This window comes from Ranitomeya variabilis, chromosome 4, assembly GCF_051348905.1.
Source record: "Ranitomeya variabilis isolate aRanVar5 chromosome 4, aRanVar5.hap1, whole genome shotgun sequence".
NCBI classification, from domain to species: Eukaryota; Metazoa; Chordata; class Amphibia; order Anura; family Dendrobatidae; genus Ranitomeya; species Ranitomeya variabilis.
In genome coordinates this window covers 205,899,466-205,921,444 of record NC_135235.1, presented here as the reverse complement: position 1 = coordinate 205,921,444, position 21,979 = coordinate 205,899,466, and the positions used below count along the sequence as shown (strand labels likewise).

Here is a 21,979-nt window from a genome sequence, read left to right as displayed (position 1 = left end):
TGTATCACAAAGCCACATTGTGTCCTGGGTGAATATATGGAACATGTGCAAAGCGCCTGCTGGTATACAAAGTGCACAGAATTCTTAAAGGGGTTGTCCACTACTTTACTAGCAACCTACCCTCAGGCTAGCTCATCAATATATGAGATAGGTGGGGGGTCTGACACCCAGCACCACCCTCCATCAGCTCTTAGCAGCTCCAACAATTTTCAGAAATCAACATCTCCCATTCTATTCCATAGGAGCTGACCAGTTGTAGTAATCAAGAAAGGGAACAACAGCTGTATACTTCCCCCCCCCCCCCTAATCGGTGGGGGAGCAGGGCATCAGACCCCCGCTGATCTGATGTCAATGATCCATACTAGGTCATCAATATAAACTTTCATTTCAAACCTTTTAACTGCATTTTACTACAATGTACATTGATTTGAGACTGGAGTATAAATCAGTTGCAAGAAGAACTACTGATTGGCTGCAGCAGTAATGACATAAGCACTGCAGCCTGTCAACGATCGATGGGAGCAGTGACCGCACAGAAGCACTAAAGCAAGGGCTGATGATCAAACTTATGTTTTTTATCTTAACACTTGCCTGTGGGCTAAAAAAAACTTAAAGCTTTATTGACTTCTACGACTGCCACTCAAAAATATCGGACAAGGCAAGTGTGAACATAGTCTTACAAGTGCTGAGAAATTGAGCAGGGTGGTAGACTTTTCTGCCTCCCCCTTATGAGTGACGGGTTACAACATAACCTCCTGATATCATTGTATGGGGTGCGGTGACATCACTAGTCCCATTATTTACTTGCACTAGTCTGGTTCTTAAATGGTAGCGATCATTTTAAGTTTTATTTAGAAAAAAAAACCAATATTCATGAAAATCAGAAACTTTGTAATATATCTTATCAGAGAAATCTGCTTCTTCCTCCTGCAGGACTGATCTTTCATTCTCAATTCAGGAGTAAAAGCTGTAAAATATATATTTAGTGAAGACAGATTTTCCTATTACTGAGATAGTAGATGACAGTTGGTGCTTATAAAACGCTATGGAGGAAGGAGGAGCTATATAGACATTCTGCTGCAAGATCTCCTGAAATGACAGTTACAGTTCTCCATAGAACTTTATAAGTACCAACCGTAATCTCTATCTTTTAAATAAGGCAAGGTTAGATTTTTTTTCTGTACACGGATCTGAGATGCATGTGGAAAAAAGCCCATGCGCACTAGCACGTTGGTCCATGTGCTGTCTACGTATGGGCTTTTGCATATACTCAGCAAAAATATATTCGTGTGAACATGGCCATAAGGTTTTTCTGTGAAACCTGTTTTTGTAACAAAATTCTTAAAAAGTTTGTCATAAATATGAAATATTCCGGATTAACGCCGGGTCAGAAAATATATGCAAAAAAAAAAAAAAATCAGAAAAAGCAAATTTTCATTCTCTACATGTCGTCTTCTGAAATTCCTCATGATATTTCTCCAACCCAATAATGAAAACTGTGGCGCCATTTACAGAGGCGCCATGTGGGAGCGTACGGCATTTTAAGTATTTGGTTATGAGGGTTATTATATGTATTGGTTCTGCAATAGTGAGGTATGGATTTAACAAAGTAGCCTCATTGAAATGTATAAATATAGTGCATATTATATCATCCCCTTCCCCCCCAAAGATAATTTTTTTGTAAAATTGTAGTCATCATGTTCCGTAAGTCATCAGTTTCATTTCTTTTTTTCTTTGGAAATACACCACAGGAAAGACATCAGATGCCGGGTTTGCAAAACCGTCCATCCCAGAACTAAGCAGCTCACTTGTCCTTTGCCGAGAAATTAAAAAGTTTTTCTCACAATGGAATTATTTTTTACAAACCACAGTATGCATTACTATTGTTAATGTACAGTATAAGCCCAACATAACGTTTCTTTCTTGTACCTTTTGTGTCTTTTTTTTCATCTCTTTCTGCCACTATGGGAACCCAGTTAAAACTACATTTCCCAGCAGTGCCCTTCTTCTCCTCGGTGCTGCAGGCCCCTCACTCTTCTTTCATGTCTGTTTCCTTATAGAGGTAGATAGATCTCAATGTGTGCATTTTTTATTTGGATAAAGTGATCATTGATTATTTTGAATGTAGTAACTCTGACCCACTTTGTGACCAAAATTCATTACTCTACAAACTGCAAATTTCATTGGTGGTTCATGCGGATCTTCAGAGAGATAATGTTTAATCCTGTATGCATTGAGTATAGATAGCGGAGCTGTGCTACAACATAACTGACAGGGCAAGAAGGATTCCATGACAGTATCTGGGGGTGTTTTAATAGACAGGGTCATAGATGCAATTGTTTTTCATTAATTAGACAGTGTCGTTAGGTGCAAATGCGGCCGGTATCAGTGGGATCTTCGGTACAGCAAAGTTGAGCTGTGCTGCACTCCAGCAAGCTGAGCAATGAGGATGCCATGTGAAGGTCTTATATTAGACAGGGTCATATATGCATCTGTTTTTCATTAATTGAATAGGGTCATTAGGTGCAAGTGCAGCTTGTATCAGTGGGATCTTTGGCATAGCATAGCTGAGCTGTGCTACACCCATTAAATCTGAACAATGAGGATGTCGTGAGACGGTCTGGGAGGGCTGTTATTAGACAGGGTCATAGGTGCATCTGTTTTTCTTGAATTAGGATCATTAGTCACACATGCAGATGGTGTCAGTGGGATTTTCAGCATAGCATAGCTGAGCTGTGCTACACCCGGCCTATCCAAGCAATGAGGATGCCGTGAGAAAGGTCAAGGAGGTCTTTTATTAGACCATCATTGGTGCATCTGTTTTTCATTAAATAGACAGGGTCATTAGGTGTAAATTCAGCTGGTATTGTATATGTGAGATCTTCAGCATAGCGTAGCTGAGCCGTGCTACACCTCAGCTGTCAGATGATTTATTAGACAGGGTCAATAGATGCATCTGAGCATGCTCAATCGATAGCATTAGAACTACTGTAGGTTGGATCCAGAGGCAACCAAGGGTAAAGGGAACCTTGGGGTCACCATTTGGTGGAGTTTGCTGCAAATCAGTGCAGATGAAAAATAGGTTGTATTGGAACAAATAATTCTGTATGTACACAAAGATGAGACCACATTAGGATTTGGGGAATACCCATTTATGTAAGCAGACATATATTTTGGTAAGTAAAATTCAATATTAAGTAGGGGGTTCAGAAGTAACAGTCACGACCAAGCCCTGGTGCCTGAGGGGGTCCAAAAAACCTCTCTGTGACAAAAAGGACACCATTAATATAAATGACTCATGCTGAGAAAGGCCCTGTTACAGATTATTCTTTGGACCCAGAATCTGCAAATTCCGCCTCTGGATGTGAGAACACGGATGAAGATTTACAGTCTATGCAAATAAAATGAGGTGAACAAACTGGCAACAATCATAAAATTCTGGTAACAAATATGTGATTAAGAAGTGGCGCCCCAAAAAAATCTTCATTTATGAGTGGGAGTAAAATGGACAGTGTAAAAGGGTCCCAGACGTGAAAAACTCCATAGGCTATAATGGATACGTGTCCTGTTAGTGAAAATCAAAGATAGAACATGTACATGAAAAATGGATACCTGCATGAGCCCTAACCATTTAATCAGCTGCATAATCCATAGTTTCCTCCTCAATCACCAGAACATGCAGCTCTCATCACTGTCCCTCCCCACTTCCCCTATTGTGTTCTCCATTTCTGCCTAGTCATGCTGGCTCTTCTCGCACTGTGCACTCCCTGCTGAGTCATGTTTTCCTGACCTCTCCAGGGGTGAAGAACCTCTCATAATTGTGCAAAGGATCCAATTTACTGTCAGAAAATGTTTTCACGCCCTAAGGCGAGTGCAAAATATCTCAAGAAGATTCCATAGCTGCATTTTTACACGGCATTCGTTGATTTATTACAACACATACATGCTAAAAATTATATATATATATATATATATATATATATATATATATATATACACACACATATGTTCCCTTTCTTTGTCAGAAAGTAGATATCATGAATCATGGCTATGGTGGACACTGTCATTTATATAAATATATATATATACATATATATTCTGCTATATAAAAGGATAGAGATAAATAGATTCCTGCTTATATGTCAAATGTAATAAGCTCATTGCGTACAAGGTTAAAAGTAACCATAACACTGAGGCTAGATGGTGACTTTGGCCTCAACGCAGGTCATTCAGGGAAAGGTCATTACGTGCCACTGCTACACGGGAGTATCATGCAGATGAATGGGGTCACATTGCCATCCCACAAGGTGCCACGACCACGAAAAGCAAGTTGCAAAATTTGGAATCAGTTGGATTTTTTGTAACTTGCTTGCTGCGGCTGTGGTACCTTGCTGGCGGAAACACGACCCCCATTCATATGCGTTGGGATGTAGCAGCGGCATACAGCAATATTTCGCTGTACATCTGCAACACAACCAAAATCCCTTTCTAGCCCTAGTCTTAGGAAGGCAAGTGGCCTAAAAGAAGAAGGGCAGAAGTAGCTTTGGCTATTGGGTATAGGATTTAGCAGAGTAAGATGATAATAGTAGAAATGCTGGGGGTGCATATTGATGATGCATTCATATTAATCTCACCACCATTTTTAAGGGAAGATGGTATTAGGTCCCCAGACTGTTAAAGCACTCAGACAATGTTTTTCAATGTCTGATAACCATTTTCTTTACGCAAAGTCGGCATAAAAAAAAATTCTCAGCACGCACTAGTTTATTTCGCATTTCGGATGAGATACACCTATTCCAGTCTGTCGGTGCAGAAAACAAAATCGGATCCCCTACGTATCATCTGTATAGAATCTGATTTTTTTTTAATAAAAATGAATGCACTGATGACAATATAGATGAAAAATCCTCCGGAAATATCATCCTCATGGAAATATATGAAGCTGTCACGTTCGGGGTGGGAAAGCTGCGGTGGTCCGTCCTCGGACCAATTTTCATGGACGTCTGCACGAGCCCTGATACTAAATGTGGTAGAACATGCTATGATTTTTTTCTGTTGGATACATATTAAACAGCAAGGTAAAAAAAACTATGAAATCAGAGACACACGGATGTCCAATATAGCCCATTAAAAGTGTATAGATGCCATATTACGACTCCCAATGTTTTTTTTGTGCGGAATCCAAGAGAAAATTGGCTCCTTTTTCTTTTTAAATAAATACACATAATGTCAATTTCTGTTGCAAAATCGCAGTTTTTTTTCTGTAGATTTTTCCTCTTTAATTTAAATAGGGATTTTAATTTTGTTGCGTCTCCGTGACAAAAAAAGTGCACTTAAAACATAATAAATGCTGATTTTAGATGCAGAAATGCTTCAGATTTCAGCTTTGAATATCACACAAGGGACAACACATGAAATTTCAATATCTTTCTCATCCTCCAAACCTGCAGCAGAATACAGACAAATAGACTAATAAAAAAGGAAAAAAGTTTTGTCAACTGATCTGAAATTCCCAACAATAATATAAAGACTAATAGTAATGAATGCAATAAAGATAATAATAATTATTATTATAGATTAGGGGATTGCTATTCATGCACTTTCTTGCAATTTTGTAAAGTGTTGGAAATAAATTATTATTATTTATTTATATAGCACCATTAATTCCATGGTGCTGTACATGAGAAGGGGTTACATCAAAATCTGTGAGACTAGAAATGTTCCATGAGGCGCCTGTGTGCCATCAGCCGGCAGTGGAGGGAGTGTGCACGCCGCCTGCAGGACGCTCCGCCTGATCTCTGGCTGCAGCAGCTCCGGGCAGGATTGGCTGCAGACAGATGACGTCAGCTCCACGCCCCGCCTCCTGCCTATAAATCCTGAGCTCCAGGGTGCGGAGATCAGACGGCCCCTGACTCTGAGCAGAGTTCTTGCTTCAACAGTGCTTGAACGGAACCCTCTCCGAGTCCTCGGCTCCTTCCTCTCCTCTCTTCAGTTCCTCAAGACTTTTACAACCTTTTTTTGCGCCACTCGGACACCAAGAAGCCGCAATGGAATCCCAGGTGCGCCAGAACTACAACCGCGACTGCGAGGCGGCCATCAACCGCATGGTGAACCTGGAGCTCTACGCCTCCTACACCTACCTCTCCATGGTGAGTGCTCTGCATTGTGTGTCCATAGCCTATGAGAGCGGCCATTACTGAGCTCCCCCTTCCTTGAGGTTCTTGTGATCTCCACCTCTTCCTCTGTACTTGTTTTGCAGCCATTGCCAGCAAGTCTCCATTGTGCTTCTAGTCCTCTCCCTCCCCCAGATCACTGCGAGATCTCTGTACCCTCCCTGCTGTTCTGCACAGAAAACCATCTGTATGGAATGACTTCATGGATCCTCATCCTTTGTTTACAGTTCAGTGACTGTTTTGTAAACATTGAAGCAACATTGTAACACTCATAGCTTCTATTACTTATGCTCTTGGGTGTCTTCTGCAAAATAAGAACACCCCAGTAGTCAATTGCTCCTTATATGCCCAGCCCAGTACACTGATGACTGATACAATGGTTCCTTCTGTACATCTGCTAAATAACTCGCATGAACTGGTTGCCCTCTTCTCAGTGAGAATGATGCAATTGTTACACTCTAAAGACACAATTTGCTTAAAGGTACCGTCACACTAAACGATATCGCTAGCGATCCGTGACGTTGCAGCGTCCTCGCTAGCGATATCGTTTCGTTTGACACGCAGCAGCGATCAGGATCCTGCTGTGATGTCGCTGGTCGCTGAATAAAGTCCAGAACTTTATTTGGTCGTCCGATCGCCGTGTATCGTTGTGTTTGACACCAAAAGCAACGATACCAGTGATATTTTACACTGGTAACCAGGGTAAACATCGGGTTACTAAGCGCAGGGCCGCGCTTAGTAACCCGATGTTTACCCTGGTTACCAGCGTAAAAGTAAAAAAACAAACAGTACATGCTCACCTGCGCGTCCCCTGCCGTCCGCTTCCTGCTCTGACTGATCGCCGGCCCTAAAGTGAAAGTGAAAGCAGAGCGGTGACGTCACCACTCTGCTGTTAGGGCCGGAGCTCAGTCAGTGTCAGGAAGCAGACGCTGGGGGACGCGCAGGTGAGTATGTACTGTTTGTTTTTTTACTTTTACGCTGGTAACCAGGGTAAACATCGGGTTACTAAGCGCGGCCCTGCGCTTAGCAACCCGATGTTTACCCTGGTTACCCGGGGACCTCGGCATCGTTGGTCGCTGGAGAGCGGTCTGTGTGACAGCTCTCCAGCGACCAAACAGCCACGCTGCAGCGATCGCCATCGTTGTCGCTATCGATGCAGCGTCGCTTAATGTGACGGTACCTTAACACTGTCTTTCCTTTTTTTTTTTTCAGTCCTTCTACTTTGACCGTGACGATGTTGCCTTTCACCACGTGGCTAAATTCTTCAAGGAGCAGAGCCATGAAGAGAGGGAGCATGCTGAGAAGTTTCTGAAGTACCAGAACAAGCGTGGGGGGCGAGTTGTCCTGCAGGATATTAAGGTGACTTTTGTGTTCATCTGTTCTCATGCAGAAAGTAGACTTAAGGTACCTTCACACTAAGCGACGCTGCAGCGATACAGACAACGATGCCAATCTCTGCAGCGTCGCTGTTTGGTCGCTGGAGAGCTGTCACACAGACCGCTCTCCAGCGACCAACGATGCCGAGGTCCCCGGGTAACCAGGGTAAACATCGGGTTGCTAAGTGCAGGGCCGCGCTTAGTAACCCGATGTTTACCCTGGTTACCAGTGTAAAATGTAAAATAACAAACAGTACATACTCACCTTGGCGTCCGCTTCCCTGCACTGACTGAGTGCCGACCCTAACAGCAGAGCGGTGACATCACCGCTGTGCTGTGCTTTCACTTCACGGCCGTCGCTCAGTCAGTGCAGGAAGCGGACGCCGGGGGACGCGAAGGTGAGTATGTACTGTTTGTTTTTTTTTACACTGGTAACCAGGGTAAACATCGGGTTACTAAGCGCGGCCCTGCGCTTAGTAACCCGATATTTACCCTGGTTACCATTGTAAAACATCGCTGGCATCGTTGCTTTTGCTGTCAAACACAACGGTACACGGCGATCTTGACGACCAAATAAAGTTCTGAACTTTAACCAACGACCAGCGATATCACAGCAGGATCCTGATCGCTGCTGCGTGTCAAACACAACGATATCGCTATCCAGGATGCTGCAACGTCACGGATCGCTAGCGATATCGTTTAGTGTGAAGGTACCTTTAGAATGAATACCTATTGGTATAGGTTTGTCAGGAATGGAACCTCAGTCTTCAGTTTTCGAGATAAAATGAAGCTTAAGAAGTGATAGTTAGGATCATTGTCGTTTGTTTTTTTTTCTCTTAGAAACCTGAGCGTGATGAGTGGGCCAACACCCTGGAGGCCATGCAGGCTGCTCTGGAGCTGGAGAAGACTGTGAACCAGGCCCTTCTGGATCTTCACAAATTGGCTACTGACAAGGTTGACCCTCATGTAAGTGCTCCTGAAGATCTGTCTCATATGAAACGTTAACACCACCCTACCCTGTAATATCCTGTCTTTTGTTTTGTTTTTTTTTCCTTCCCACTGCGAAACTTTTAGTGTATGCATTGCACACAGATATGTCTATTCGCCACATCAATATTTGCTGCTACAGTCTTATAATGCTTATGGCTGAAACTTCATCTTGTAGAAAAACATCCTCATATGTTTTAAAGGGGTAGTACAGTAATAGTCTTAATTTTTATAGAACACTAACATATTCTGCAGCACTTTACAGTATTTGAAAAGCATGGCTGGTTAATTCTGAACTTTGGTGCTACACTAGTCTTGATATTGTTGTAGCTGGGCTCTATTGAATTTGATTAGGATATTGTAGCCAAGACAAATTCATCTGTACTATATATTTATTTCTCTTGACAGAAGTTAGCTGTGTTATCGACTTGAGTTTAACTGTTCCCGTAATGAGACTAGTAATTCTTGCATATTAATAACCGACCTCCTTCTCTTCCAGCTCTGTGACTTCTTAGAATCTGAATACCTGGAAGAACAGGTGAAGGCCATGAAGCAGCTCGGAGACTACATCACCAACCTGAAGCGCCTTGGGGTCCCCCAGAACGGCATGGGCGAGTACCTGTTCGACAAGCACACCCTGGGGGAGAGCAGCTAAGATGTCTCCCTCCTGGATACCACCAGTCTCGTCTGCATCTCCTTGTCCATCTGGAATAATTATAATGCCCCCTGAGATGTGTTGGGCCTCCTTAATCCTTGTGTGATCTTTGTTCCCTGATCAGACGTGACCGTGCTTGTCAGCAAGTTTTCCAATAAAGTCTTTCTGTATTTCAACATGTGTCAAATCTAAAGTTTATGAAAATGTAGCCTTCAAATGAGTTATTAAGTGCCTTTTGCTTTTTTTTTTTTTTTTTTTTTTTGGGGGGGGGGGGGGGGGGAGTGATTGATTAGATATGACCGCAGCCTAAACTTAATTCACAAAAGGTTGGTACAGGTCAGATTTTCATGATTCACTGCATTGTCAACCTGGGTCCCTCTAGTTCAGTATTTCTAAACGCCAGCCCTCACTGACCCCACAGGTCATGTTTTCAAGACTTCCATAGTGCTGCACAAGTGAGAGAAGTCCTGATTAGTGTTGAGCATTCCGATACCGCAAGTATCGGCCGATACTTAGCGGTATCGGAATTCCAATACCGAGATCCGATACTTGCCGCGTATCGGATACCGGAATCGGAAGTTCCCAGATTCAAACTGCACAAATTCAGCCAATGAGAATGATTCCAAGTGTGGGCACATCCTGTTCAGCATGGAGGGCATGAAACTACTGGCATGGCTGTGATTGGCTGCTGAAATGATGTCATGATGCAGTTTAAAAGTCGCTGGCGCCATTTTGCGCTCACTCTGCTGTGAATTCAGTTAGTGACAGGACGCTGTTTGCTGACTGAGGGCCAGTTTAGAGATAGCGATTTGCTTCTTTGTGCTTTTCAAAGGCTAATTTAGCAACCGCTGTGTTCACCTACTATTCACCTTGCTTTTGCCTTGTAGTGCTGTTTTCACAGCGATCTGCAAGGTCTGTGTGTGTGAGTGCAGCCCACTCTCTAGTCTGAGTGCAGCCATAGGCCATCCATAGCTGGTTGTATTCAGTTCAGGGAGGGTGGTTCATTGCCTCATACTGTTTTGTTTTTTTTTTTGTTTTTTTTTGTCCAAAAATTCCTATTAGTGTCTTTCCACCCGTCTCCAGCTAACTTGTGGAAAAACACTACATAGGATAAAGTAGAGGAGGGTTTTTGAGCCTTGCAGCGCCGTTTACGGCTGTCTGCACGGTCTCCGTGTGACTGCAGCTCTCTCTGTTGTCAGTTCAGTCCCCAAAAAATAAATAATAAAGTTCACCAAACACACCAGTGACACCACTTAACATTTGTGTAGGCCACATTAGCTCATATTAAAGTCTAGTCCACACTTTATAAAATTAGTGTTTCTTATACCTGTTAGGAGTTGTTCAGGAATAAGCACACAAAGCCGTTAGTACTTTTCTGCTTATCTTTATCAGTTAACCAAGATGAAGAAGGCAGTGAGTAAGGCACGTGGGCGCGGAGCAGGGAGAGGACGTGGGGATTCTGTGCCTGCTGCGGGCACCGGTGACTCATCAGCACCCACTTTCACCAGGGAACAGTCCTTCATGCGCAGCTTTGTCGCAGAGCGCCGTACACCGCTACTGCGTGAAGAACAAATTGAAGCCGTTGTCGGATGGATGGCAGCTAATGCATCAACTTCAATTAGTGCCACATCCTCTCAGACACAGAGCACTGGAGAGCAGCCATCTGTCTCTTCACCACCTGCCAAATTGCCCAGGCAGACAGAGAGCCCAGGACAGGAGCCGTCTCTACTTCTGTTCTCTGAATCTCTTGGCTTGGAAACAGGGGGCCAGCCAAGCAGCATTGGAGAAATGGAAGAAGAGGCAGGGTGCAGTGATGCCCAACAGCTTTTTCTCTCTTCCTCTGAAGAGGCGGGTGGGCCAGTGCTTCCGGTCACCACATCGCAGGCCGCATCCGCTGATGATGACACTCAGGTGCCACTTTCTGGTGCGTGCTCTGCTGCTGAGACTACCCAGGAGGAGCAGTTGGGGGCAGAGGGTAGTGTAGATGATGAGGTCCTTGACCCATCTTGGCGTGAGGGACAGGAAGGTGGTGGGAGCAGCTCTGAGGAAGAGATTCCCCGTACGGCCCAAAGAGGGAGAGGGAGGGGGAAGACTGTGGATCCTGCAGCCTCCGCTTTGGCACCCGTTAGGAGCATGTCTCTTCCAAAAGCCAAAAAGGGCGCTCCCAAGACTTGCAGTGCCTGGGCCTTTTTTGACACAGTTGCAGATGACATTTGCTATGTCAAATGCAAGGTGTGTCATCACAAAGTCAAAAGAGGTCGAAATGTCAGCAGCCTCAATACCTCCAACATGTGGAAACATGTGCGGACCAAGCACGCGGCATTGTTAGAAAAACACACTGAAGAGCTAGGCCAACCAACAGCGGCAGCTACCACCTCTTCAGCTCGTGTTGCCTCTTCCTCCAGCTCACACGCAGCTGGTTCGGCTTCCTCCCAGGATCGCCGTGGAAGAACCTCTGGCCCTGTTGTCCAGAGACCCGCTGTAATTCCACCCGCAGCACCACTTTCCCAGTCATCCACACACTCCCAGCCCAGTCTACAGCCATCGGTAGTACAGGCATGGGAGAAAAGGCGGCCTTTCTCGTCAAACCACCCACGAGCACAGGCTCTGACTGCAGGCATTGCCAAACTTCTGTCACTGGAAATGCTGTCATTCAGGCTGGTGGAGACTGACAGCTTCCGTGACTTGATGTCATTGGCAGTCCCACAGTACAATGTGCCCAGCCGCTTTTACTTCAGCAGGCAAGCCGTCCCTGCCCTGCACAAGCATGTGGAGGGACACATAAAACACGCGCTACTGAATGCCGTCAGTAGCAAGGTCCACCTCACCACCGATGCGTGGACCAGTCAACATGGACAGGGGCGATACCTTTCCCTCACTGCCCATTGGGTTAATGTCGTTGAGCCGGGTACAGATCGTGCGAGTGGCGCAGGACGTGTCCTGCCCACTCCAAGGATTGCAGGAATCCATTCTGTACGCATTGACTCCTCCTCTTACACCAGTTCCTCAGAATCATCGCTGCAGGAGCCGTCACAGTCCACCTCCACATGGACCCGTGATGAACGTTTACCTGTTACGACCGACATGAGCACAGCCGTGGCCAAACGTCAACAGGCCGTCTTGAAATTAATTTCTTTGGGGAATCGAAGCCACACAGCGCAGGAGCTCTGGAATGCCATCAAGCAGGAGAGCGATGTGTGGTTTGTGCCAGCGAATCTCCAGCCAGGCATGGTAGTGTGTGATAATGGCCGAAATCTGGTGGCAGCTCTGGGCCTCGGCAACCTCACTCACATCCCATGTCTGGCACATGTGCTCAATTTGGTCGTGCAGAGTTTTTTGAGGGACTATCCGGATCTTGATGCACTGCTGCACAAGGTCCGCCTAGAGTGTGCTCACTTGCGGCGTTCCAGCACGGCAAAAGCGCGCATTGCGGCTCTGCAGCGCCGACACCACCTGCCGGAACATCGCATCATATGTGACCTACCTACCAGGTGGAATTCCACGTTACATATGTTGGAGCGGTTGTGTGAGCAGCAGCAAGCTGTAATGGAGTACCAGCTGCATCAGGCGCAAAGAAGTCGCACTCCGCGCCGTTCAGACTTCACAACCACAGAGTGGGCCACTATGAATGACGTCTGCCAGGTTTTGCGTCCATTCGATTATTCCACGCGGATGGCGAGTGCAGATGATGCACTAGTCAGCATGACTGTCCCCCTTATCTGCCTGCTTGAAAAATCACTGCAAGCGCTAAGGGATGATGCTGTGGAAGAGGTGGAGGATGAGGATTCACCATTTCAATCATCTTCTGGACAGTCAGCGCCACGTGGTTCCTCACAAACGCGTAGGCAGGGGACACTTTGTGAGGAGGATGAGGAGGAGTCAATGGAGGAGGAAGACATCCGTCCAGAGGAGGGAGTTACACAATTGTCCAGTACTCAGTGTGTACAGCGAGGGTGGGGTGATGACGAGCGGGCAGAGATCACGCCTCCAGCAGGGGACAGCGTTTCTTGGGCAGTTGGCAGTCTGCAGCACATGGTGGATTACATGCTGCAGTGGCTGAGAAACGACCGCCGCATCGCCCACATTCTCAACATGTCTGAATATTGGGTGTTCACCCTCCTCGATCCTCGCTACCGGGACAACGTAGAAAGCCTCATCACACCGTTGAACCGGGAGCGAAAAATGCGGGAGTACCAAGACACACTGGTGAATTCCATCATCTTCTCCATTCCAAGTGAGAGAAGTGCTGCTAGTGCATTACAAAGCAGCTCAGTGCGTCCAGGCAGTGGTGGAGGCTCTGCACAAAGAGGGAGCAGAAGCAGTGCCTCTGCCCAAGGCAAGAGCAGTATGGCCCAACTGTGGCACAGTTTTCTGTGCCCGCCACAAAAGTCAACACCATCACAGACGGCTCCATTCAGCAGGAGGCAACGGTTCCGTCAGATGGTGACAGACTACATGTCTTGCCCTCTTGCTGTACTCCCAGACGGCTCTTCACCTTTCAAGTTTTGGGTCTCAAAGCTGGATACATGGCCAGAGCTAAGCCAGTATGCATTGGAGGTGCTGGCTTGCCCTGCGGCTAGTGTATTATCGGAACGCGTCTTTAGTGCTGCAGGTGGTGTACTAACTGACCGTCGCATGCGACTATCCTCCGATAACGTTGACCGGCTTACTTTCCTGAAAATGAACAAGGCCTGGATCTCGCAGGAATTTGCCACTCCTCTTCCTGATTAAATAATTAGGTGACTGTCTACGTTATCCAGGTCTCCTGTTGTGTTCATCTTTCTACCACCTGAACTTAAATTCCTGGGCTCCAACACCGCCAGTTGAGGCTCAGAAGTGCCGTCTGCACAGTCAAAACATACGACCCAGTGTTATTGGGTTTCAGTAACGTCAGCTGATCCCCAGCTGTGCAGCCGGCAATGTGTCCTGCGACCGCCACGCTGACACAACAACTGAAATGTAAGGGAACCTGTCCCCCCCCCCCAAGGCGTTTGTTACTGAAAGAGCCACCTTGTGCAGCAGTAATGCTGCACAAGGAAAAGGTAGCTATTTTTGTTTAGCTCTTTGCACACGCAGAACTTAACACTTATAAAATGTGTCCACTGATACCGTAAAACCGTCCCGGAGGTGGGACTTTCCTTCGTAATATGACGCAGCACAGCTGTCATTCCTACCCCCTTGGCGCCGTGCCCCAGCTCTTCAGCGTTGTTTAAATCTGTCCCGGAGCCTGCGCTGTTATGTTATCCCTTGGCCAGGCACACTTAGCGCTGCCCATCTTCTGACATCATTTGGTGTCAGGCTGGCTGCGCCTGTGCGGCCGCGCTGGCCGAGAGCCCGCCTCGCATTGTCTTCTGATTTCATCCCACTGGGGGCCTGAGATCCATGGACATGCGCAGTGCATATCTGAACCTCCGCCTCTCACTCATCTCCCTACGCCTTCTTCAGACTGTGCGCCGTCAGCTGATCCCTAATAGCATGCCACGGCCGTGACGCCGCACAGTCTGAAGAGGCCGTAGGGAGGGGAGTGAAAGGCGAGGATATGCACTGCGCATGGCCACGGATCCCAGGCCCGCGGTGGGATTACATTAGACGACACTGCGAGGCGGGATCTCGTCCAGCGCGGCCGCACAGGCGCAGCCAGCCTGACACCAAATGATGTCAGAAGATGGGCAGCGCTAAGTGTGCCTGGCCAAGGGATAACATAACAGCGCAGGCTCTGTGACAGATTCAAACAACGCTGAGGAGCCGGGGCACGGCACCAGGGGGGTAGGAATGACAGCTGTGCTGCGTCATATTACGAAGGAAAGTCCCACCTCCGGGACGGTCTCACGGTTTCAGGGGACACATTTTATAAGTGTTTAGTTCTGTGTTTGCAAGGAGCATAATGAAAAGAGCCACCTTTTCCTTTTGCATCTTTTGTGCTGCACAAGCTGGCTCTTTCAGCTACAAACGCCTTGGGGGGGGGGGTTAAAGGTTCCCTTTCGACTTTCTCCAATCAGGCTTCGGCCTACATTGTGTTCCTCTGCTTCTCCTGCTGTCCCTGGGCTCCAACACCGCTAGTTGTTGCCTGGTAGTGCTGTACGCACAGTCCCAACAGTCCCTCCTCTGTTATTGGGGTTCAGTAACGTCAGCTGTTCCCCAGCTGTGTGTGTGGCAATCCCTCCTATCTCCTCCACCTCCTCCTCCTGTCCCTGGGCTCCAACACCGCTAGTTGCTGTCCAGAAGTGCTGTACGCACAGTCAACAGTCCCTCCTCTGTTATTGGGGTTCAGTAATGTCAGCTGTTCCCCTGCTGTGTGTGTGGCAATCCCTCCTATCTCCCCCACCTCCTCCTCCTCCTCCTGTCCCTGGGCTCCAACACAGCTAGTTGTTGCCTGGTAGTGCTGTACGCACAGTCCCAACAGTCCCTCCTCTGTTATTGGGGTTCAGTAACGTCAGCTGTTCCCCAGCTGTGTGTGTGGCAATCCCTCCTATCTCCTCCACCTCCTCCTCCTCCTCCTGTCCCTGGGCTCCAACACCGCTAGTTGTTGCCTGGTAGTGCTGTACGCACAGTCCCAACAGTCCCTCCTCTGTTATTGGGGTTCAGTAACGTCAGCTGTTCCCCAGCTGTGTGTGTGGCAATCCCTCCTATCTCCTCCACCTCCTCCTCCTGTCCCTGGGCTCCAACACCGCTAGTTGTTGCCTGGTAGTGCTGTATGCACAGTCCCAACAGTCCCTCCTCTGTTATTGGGGTTCAGTAACGTCAGCTGTTCCCCTGCTGTGTGTGTGGCAATCCCTCCTATCTCCCCCACCTCCTCCTCCTCCTCCTGTCCCTGGGCTCCAACACCGCTAGTTGTTGCCTGGTAGTGCTGTACGCACAGTCCCAACAGTCCCTCCTCTGTTATTGGGGTTCAGTAACGTCAGCTGTTCCCCAGCTGTGTGTGTGGCAATCCCTCCTATCTCCTCCACCTCCTCCTCCTTCTCCTGTCCCTGGGCTCCAACACCGCTAGTTGTTGCCTGGTAGTGCTGTACGCACAGTCCCAACAGTCCCTCCTCTGTTATTGGGGTTCAGTAACGTCAGCTGTTCCCCAGCTGTGTGTGTGGCAATCCCTCCTATCTCCTCCACCTCCTCCTCCTCCTCCTGTCCCTGGGCTCCAACACCGCTAGTTGCTGTCCAGAAGTGCTGTACGCACAGTCAACAGTCCCTCCTCTGTTATTGGGGTTCAGTAATGTCAGCTGTTCCCCTGCTGTGTGTGTGTGGCAATCCCTCCTATCTCCCCCACCTCCTCCTCCTCCTCCTGTCCCTGGGCTCCAACACAGCTAGTTGTTGCCTGGTAGTGCTGTACGCACAGTCCCAACAGTCCCTCCTCTGTTATTGGGGTTCAGTAACGTCAGCTGTTCCCCAGCTGTGTGTGTGGCAATCCCTCCTATCTCCTCCACCTCCTCCTCCTCCTCCTGTCCCTGGGCTCCAACACCGCTAGTTGTTGCCTGGTAGTGCTGTACGCACAGTCCCAACAGTCCCTCCTCTGTTATTGGGGTTCAGTAACGTCAGCTGTTCCCCAGCTGTGTGTGTGGCAATCCCTCCTATCTCCTCCACCTCCTCCTCCTCCTCCTGTCCCTGGGCTCCAACACCGCTAGTTGTTGCCCGGTAGTGCTGTACGCACAGTCCCAACAGTCCCTCCTCTGTTATTGGGGTTCAGTAACGTCAGCTGTTCCCCTGCTGTGTGTGTGGCAATCCCTCCTATCTCCCCCACCTCCTCCTCCTCCTGTCCCTGGGCTCCAACACCGCTAGTTGTTGCCTGGTAGTGCTGTACGCACAGTCCCAACAGTCCCTCCTCTGTTATTGGGGTTCAGTAACGTCAGCTGTTCCCCAGCTGTGTGTGTGGCAATCCCTCCTATCTCCTCCACCTCCTCCTCCTCCTCCTGTCCCTGGGCTCCAACACCGCTAGTTGCTGTCCAGAAGTGCTGTACGCACAGTCCCAACAGTCCCTCCTCTGTTATTGGGGTTCAGTAACGTCAGCTGTTCCCCAGCTGTGTGTGTGGCAATCCCTCCTATCTCCTCCACCTCCTCCTCCTCCTCCTGTCCCTGGGCTCCAACACCGCTAGTTGCTGTCCAGAAGTGCTGTACGCACAGTCAACAGTCCCTCCTCTGTTATTGGGGTTCAGTAATGTCAGCTGTTCCCCTGCTGTGTGTGTGGCAATCCCTCCTATCTCCTCCACCTCCTCCTCCTCCTCCTGTCCCTGGGCTCCAACACCGCTAGTTGTTGCCTGGTAGTGCTGTACGCACAGTCCCAACAGTCCCTCCTCTGTTATTGGGGTTCAGTAACGTCAGCTGTTCCCCAGCTGTGTGTGTGGCAATCCCTCCTATCTCCTCCACCTCCTCCTCCTCCTGTCCCTGGGCTCCAACACCGCTAGTTGTTGCCTGGTAGTGCTGTACGCACAGTCCCAACAGTCCCTCCTCTGTTATTGGGGTTCAGTAACGTCAGCTGTTCCCCTGTTGTGTGTGTGGCAATCCCTCCTATCTCCTCCACCTCCTCCTCCTCCTCCTGTCTCTGGGCTCCAACACCGCTAGTTGCTGTCCAGAAGTGCTGTCCGCACAGAGCCAAACACCTCGCCAATGTGTTAGTGGGGTTCAGCACCGCCAGCTGTTCCCCTGCTGTGTATACGGCAACGTGTACTGCGACCGCCATGCAGGCACAACAAGTTAAATTTAAGGGAGCCTGTCCCCCCCCCCCCAGGCGTTTGTTACTGAAGGAGCCACCTTTTGCAGCGGTAATGATGCAAAGGGAAAAAGTGCCTCTTTTTGTGGTGCTCCTTGCACATGCTGAACCTAACACTTATGAAATGTGTCCCCTCCTACCGTGATACCGTCCGGTAGGTGGAACTTTCCTTTGTCATGTGACGCAGCACAGCCATCATTCTTACCCCCTTGGCGCCGTGCGCCGCCTCCTCAGCGTTGTTTGAGTCAGTCCCGGAGCCTGCGCTGTTAGGTTAGCCCTTGGCCATGCACACATTTTGCGCTGCCCGTCTTCTGACATTATTTGGGGTCAGGCTGGCTGAGCCTGTGCGGCCGCGCTGGACGAGATCCCGCCTCGTAGTGTCTTCTGATTTAATCCCACTGGGGGCCTGAGATCCATGGACATGCGCAGTGCATATCTGAACCTCCACCTCTCACTCATCTCCCTACGGCTTCTTCAGACTGTGCGGTGTCAGCTGGTCCCTAATAGCATGCCACGGCCGTGACACCGCACAGTCTGAAGAAGCCGTAGGGAGGGGAGTGAGAGGCGAGGATATGCACTGCGCATGGCCATGGATCCCAGGCCCGCGGTGGGATTACATTAGACGACACTGCGAGGCGGGATCTCGGCCAGCGCAGCCGCACAGGCGCAGCCAGTCTGACACCAAATGATGTCAGAAGACGGGCAGCGCAAAATGTGTGCATGGCCAAGGGCTAACCTAACAGCGCAGGCTCCGGGACTGACTCAAACAACGCTGAGGAGGCGGCGCACGGCGCCAAGGGGGTAAGAATGACGGCTGTGCTGCTTCACATCACAAAGGAAAGTTCCACCTACCGGACGGTATCACGGTAGGAGGGGACACATTTCATAAGTGTTAGGTTCAGCATGTGCAAGGACCATAATTAAAAGAGCTAAGTTTACCTTTTCCAGCATTAGTTCTGTACACGATGGCTCTTTCAGCTACAAACGCCTGGGGGGGGGGGGGTTAAAGGTTCCCTTTCAACTTGCTCCAGTGCAGGCTTCGGCCTACACTCTGCTCCCTCTCCTCCTCCTGCTGACCCTGGGCTCTGACACCGCCAGTTGGGGCCCAGATGTGCTGGCTGCACAGAGAAAAACACCAGCCAAAGTGTCAGTGGGGTTCAGCACCGCCAGCTGTTCCCCTGCTGTGCAGCCGGCAACGTGTCCTGCAACAGCCACGCAGACACAAGAACTGAAATTGAAGGGAACCTGTCCCCCCTCCCCCAGGTGTTTCTACGTTTTACAGCCACCTTGTACGACAGTAATGCTGCATGTGTGCAAGGTGGCTCAGAAACTTATTCTCCTTGCCCATGTTGAACTGAACACGTCTAAAATGAGTCCTCTGCGACCATTAAAACGTCCCTCAGGTGTGATTTTCCTTTGTATTGACACGCAACAAGCTCCTTGGTAGCGCTGCCCGTCTTCTGGCATCATTGTTTGGCTGCCTGCGCCTCTGCGGCCGCCCTGACCCACACAACGCCCCTCGGTGTCTTATTTATTTGGACTGCGAGGGTGTGATTGACGGGCATGAACCGTGCATTTCTTCGCCTGTCCCTCATCTCCTTCCGCCTTCTTCGGACTGTGCGTCTTCATGGCCGTGGCATGCGATAAGGGATCAGCTGACGCCGCATAGTCTGAAGCGGGTGTAAGAACCCAAGAGAGAGGCGAACATATGTACTGCGCCAGGCCATGAATCCCAGCCCCGCAGTGTTTTAACAATGTTAAGACACTGCGGGGCTGGGATTCATGGTCATCGCAAACCGCAACGGCCGACATTAAATGATGTTAGAAGATGGGCAGCGCTAACAGCGCAAGGCCAAGGGATAACACGACAGCGCAGACTCCTGTGCAACAAATAACGATGTTCAGGAGGCCGCGCAAAGCACCAAGGTGGCATTTTTGCCAGCTGTACTGCGTCTCTTTACGAAGGGAACTCACGCCTCAAAATCAGTTTGACTGTGTAAGGGCCTAAATGTTATACGTGTTCCTTTCAGCGTGTGCAAGGAGCAAAATTAAAAGAGCAACCTTTGACTTGTGCAGCACTACTGCTGCATAAGCTGTGGCTCTTCTAGTTTGGAACACCTGAGGGGGGGTTAAAGGTTACCTTTGAAATTGGTTCAATTAGGCTTCGGCCTACACTCCGCTCCCCCTGTCCTCCTCCTGCTGACCCTGGGCTCTAACACCGCCAGTTGGGGCCCAGATGTGCTAGCTGCACAGAGAAAAACACCAGCCAAAGTGTCAGTGGGGTTCAGCACCGCCAGCTGTTCCCCTGCTGTGCAGCCGGCAACGTGTCCTGCAACAGCCACGCAGGCACAACAGACCCAAAGCTGCCGCCAGTGCAGGCTTCGGCCTACACTCTGCTCCCTCTCCTCCTCCTGCTGACCCTGGGCTCTAACACCGCCAGTTGGGGCCCAGATGTGCTAGCCGCACAGAGAAAAACACCAGCCAATGTGTCAGTGGGGTTCAGCACCGCCAGCTGTTCCCCTGCTGTGCAGCCGGCAACGTGTCCTGCAACAGCCACGCAGACACAAGAACTGAAATTGAAGGGAACCTGTCCCCCCTCCCCCAGGTGTTTCTACGTTTTACAGCCACCTTGTACGACAGTAATGCTGCATGTGTGCAAGGTGGCTCAGAAACTTATTCTCCTTGCCCATGTTGAACTGAACACGTCTAAAATGAGTCCTCTGCGACCATTAAAACGTCCCTCAGGTGTGATTTTCCTTTGTATTGACACGCAACAAGCTCCTTGGTAGCGCTGCCCGTCTTCTGGCATCATTGTTTGGCTGCCTGCGCCTCTGCGGCCGCCCTGACCCACACAACGCCCCTCGGTGTCTTATTTATTTGGACTGCGATGGTGTGATTGACGGGCATGAACCGTGCATTTCTTCGCCTGTCCTTCATCTCCTTCCGCCTTCTTCGGACTGTGCGTCTTCATGGCCGTGGCATGCGATAAGGGATCAGCTGACGCCGCATAGTCTGAAGCGGGTGTAAGAACCCAAGAGAGAGGCGAACATATGTACTGCGCCAGGCCATGAATCCCAGCCCCGCAGTGTTTTAACAATGTTAAGACACTGCGGGGCTGGGATTCATGGTCATCGCAAACCGCAATGGCCGACATTAAATGATGTTAGAAGATGGGCAGCGCTAACAGCGCATAGCCAAGGGATAACACGACAGCGCAGACTCCTGTGCAAGAAATAACGATGTTCAGGAGGCCGCGCAAAGCACCAAGGTGGCATTTTTGCCAGCTGTACTGCGTCTCTTTACGAAGGGAACTCACGCCTCAAAATCAGTTTGACTGTGTAAGGGCCTAAATGTTATACGTGTTCCTTTCAGCGTGTGCAAGGAGCAAAATTAAAAGAGCAACCTATGACTTGTGCAGCACTACTGCTGCATAAGCTGTGGCTCTTCTAGTTTGGAACACCTGAGGGGGGGTTAAAGGTTACCTTTGAAATTGGTTCAATTAGGCTTCGGCCTACACTCCGCTCCCCCTGTCCTCCTCCTGCTGACCCTGGGCTCTAACACCGCCAGTTGGGGCCCAGATGTGCTAGCTGCACAGAGAAAAACACCAGCCAAAGTGTCAGTGGGGTTCAGCACCGCCAGCTGTTCCCCTGCTGTGCAGCCGGCAACGTGTCCTGCAACAGCCACGCAGGCACAACAGACCCAAAGCTGCCGCCAGTGCAGGCTTCGGCCTACACTCTGCTCCCTCTCCTCCTCCTGCTGACCCTGGGCTCTAACACCGCCAGTTGGGGCCCAGATGTGCTAGCTGCACAGAGAAAAACACCAGCCAAAGTGTCAGTGGGGTTCAGCACCGCCAGCTGTTCCCCTGCTGTGCAGCCGGCAACGTGTCCTGCAACAGCCACGCAGGCACAACAGACCCAAAGCTGCCGCCAGTGCAGGCTTCGGCCTACACTCTGCTCCCTCTCCTCCTCCTGCTGACCCTGGGCTCTAACACCGCCAGTTGGGGCCCAGATGTGCTAGCTGCACAGAGAAAAACACCAGCCAATGTGTCAGTGGGGTTCAGCACCGCCAGCTGTTCCCCTGCTGTGCAGCC

General features: G+C 49.3%; 1 protein-coding gene across 1 annotated transcript; it reads left to right on the top strand.

The window, feature by feature from the left end:
* Positions 1-5,888: 5,888 nt before the first annotated feature.
* Positions 5,889-9,367, top strand: LOC143770274 (ferritin heavy chain B-like). The gene is made up of 4 exons (XM_077259742.1): positions 5,889-6,149; positions 7,386-7,532; positions 8,390-8,515; positions 9,036-9,367. Exons 1-4 carry the CDS (start codon positions 6,048-6,050, stop codon positions 9,189-9,191), a joined length of 531 nt encoding a protein of 176 aa, XP_077115857.1. The 5' UTR covers positions 5,889-6,047; the 3' UTR covers positions 9,192-9,367.
* The last annotated feature ends 12,612 nt before the right edge of the window (positions 9,368-21,979 follow it).

Bases quoted from the DNA above. Each gene is read 5' to 3' on its own strand.
- LOC143770274 (XM_077259742.1), top strand. From the start codon at position 6,048: ATGGAATCCCAGGTGCGCCAGAACTACAACCGCGACTGCGAGGCGGCC. The intron at 6,150-7,385 runs GTGAGTGCTCTG...TTTTTTTTTCAG, and splicing joins CCTACACCTACCTCTCCATG to TCCTTCTACTTTGACCGTGA. The intron at 8,516-9,035 runs GTAAGTGCTCCT...CTTCTCTTCCAG, and splicing joins CTGACAAGGTTGACCCTCAT to CTCTGTGACTTCTTAGAATC.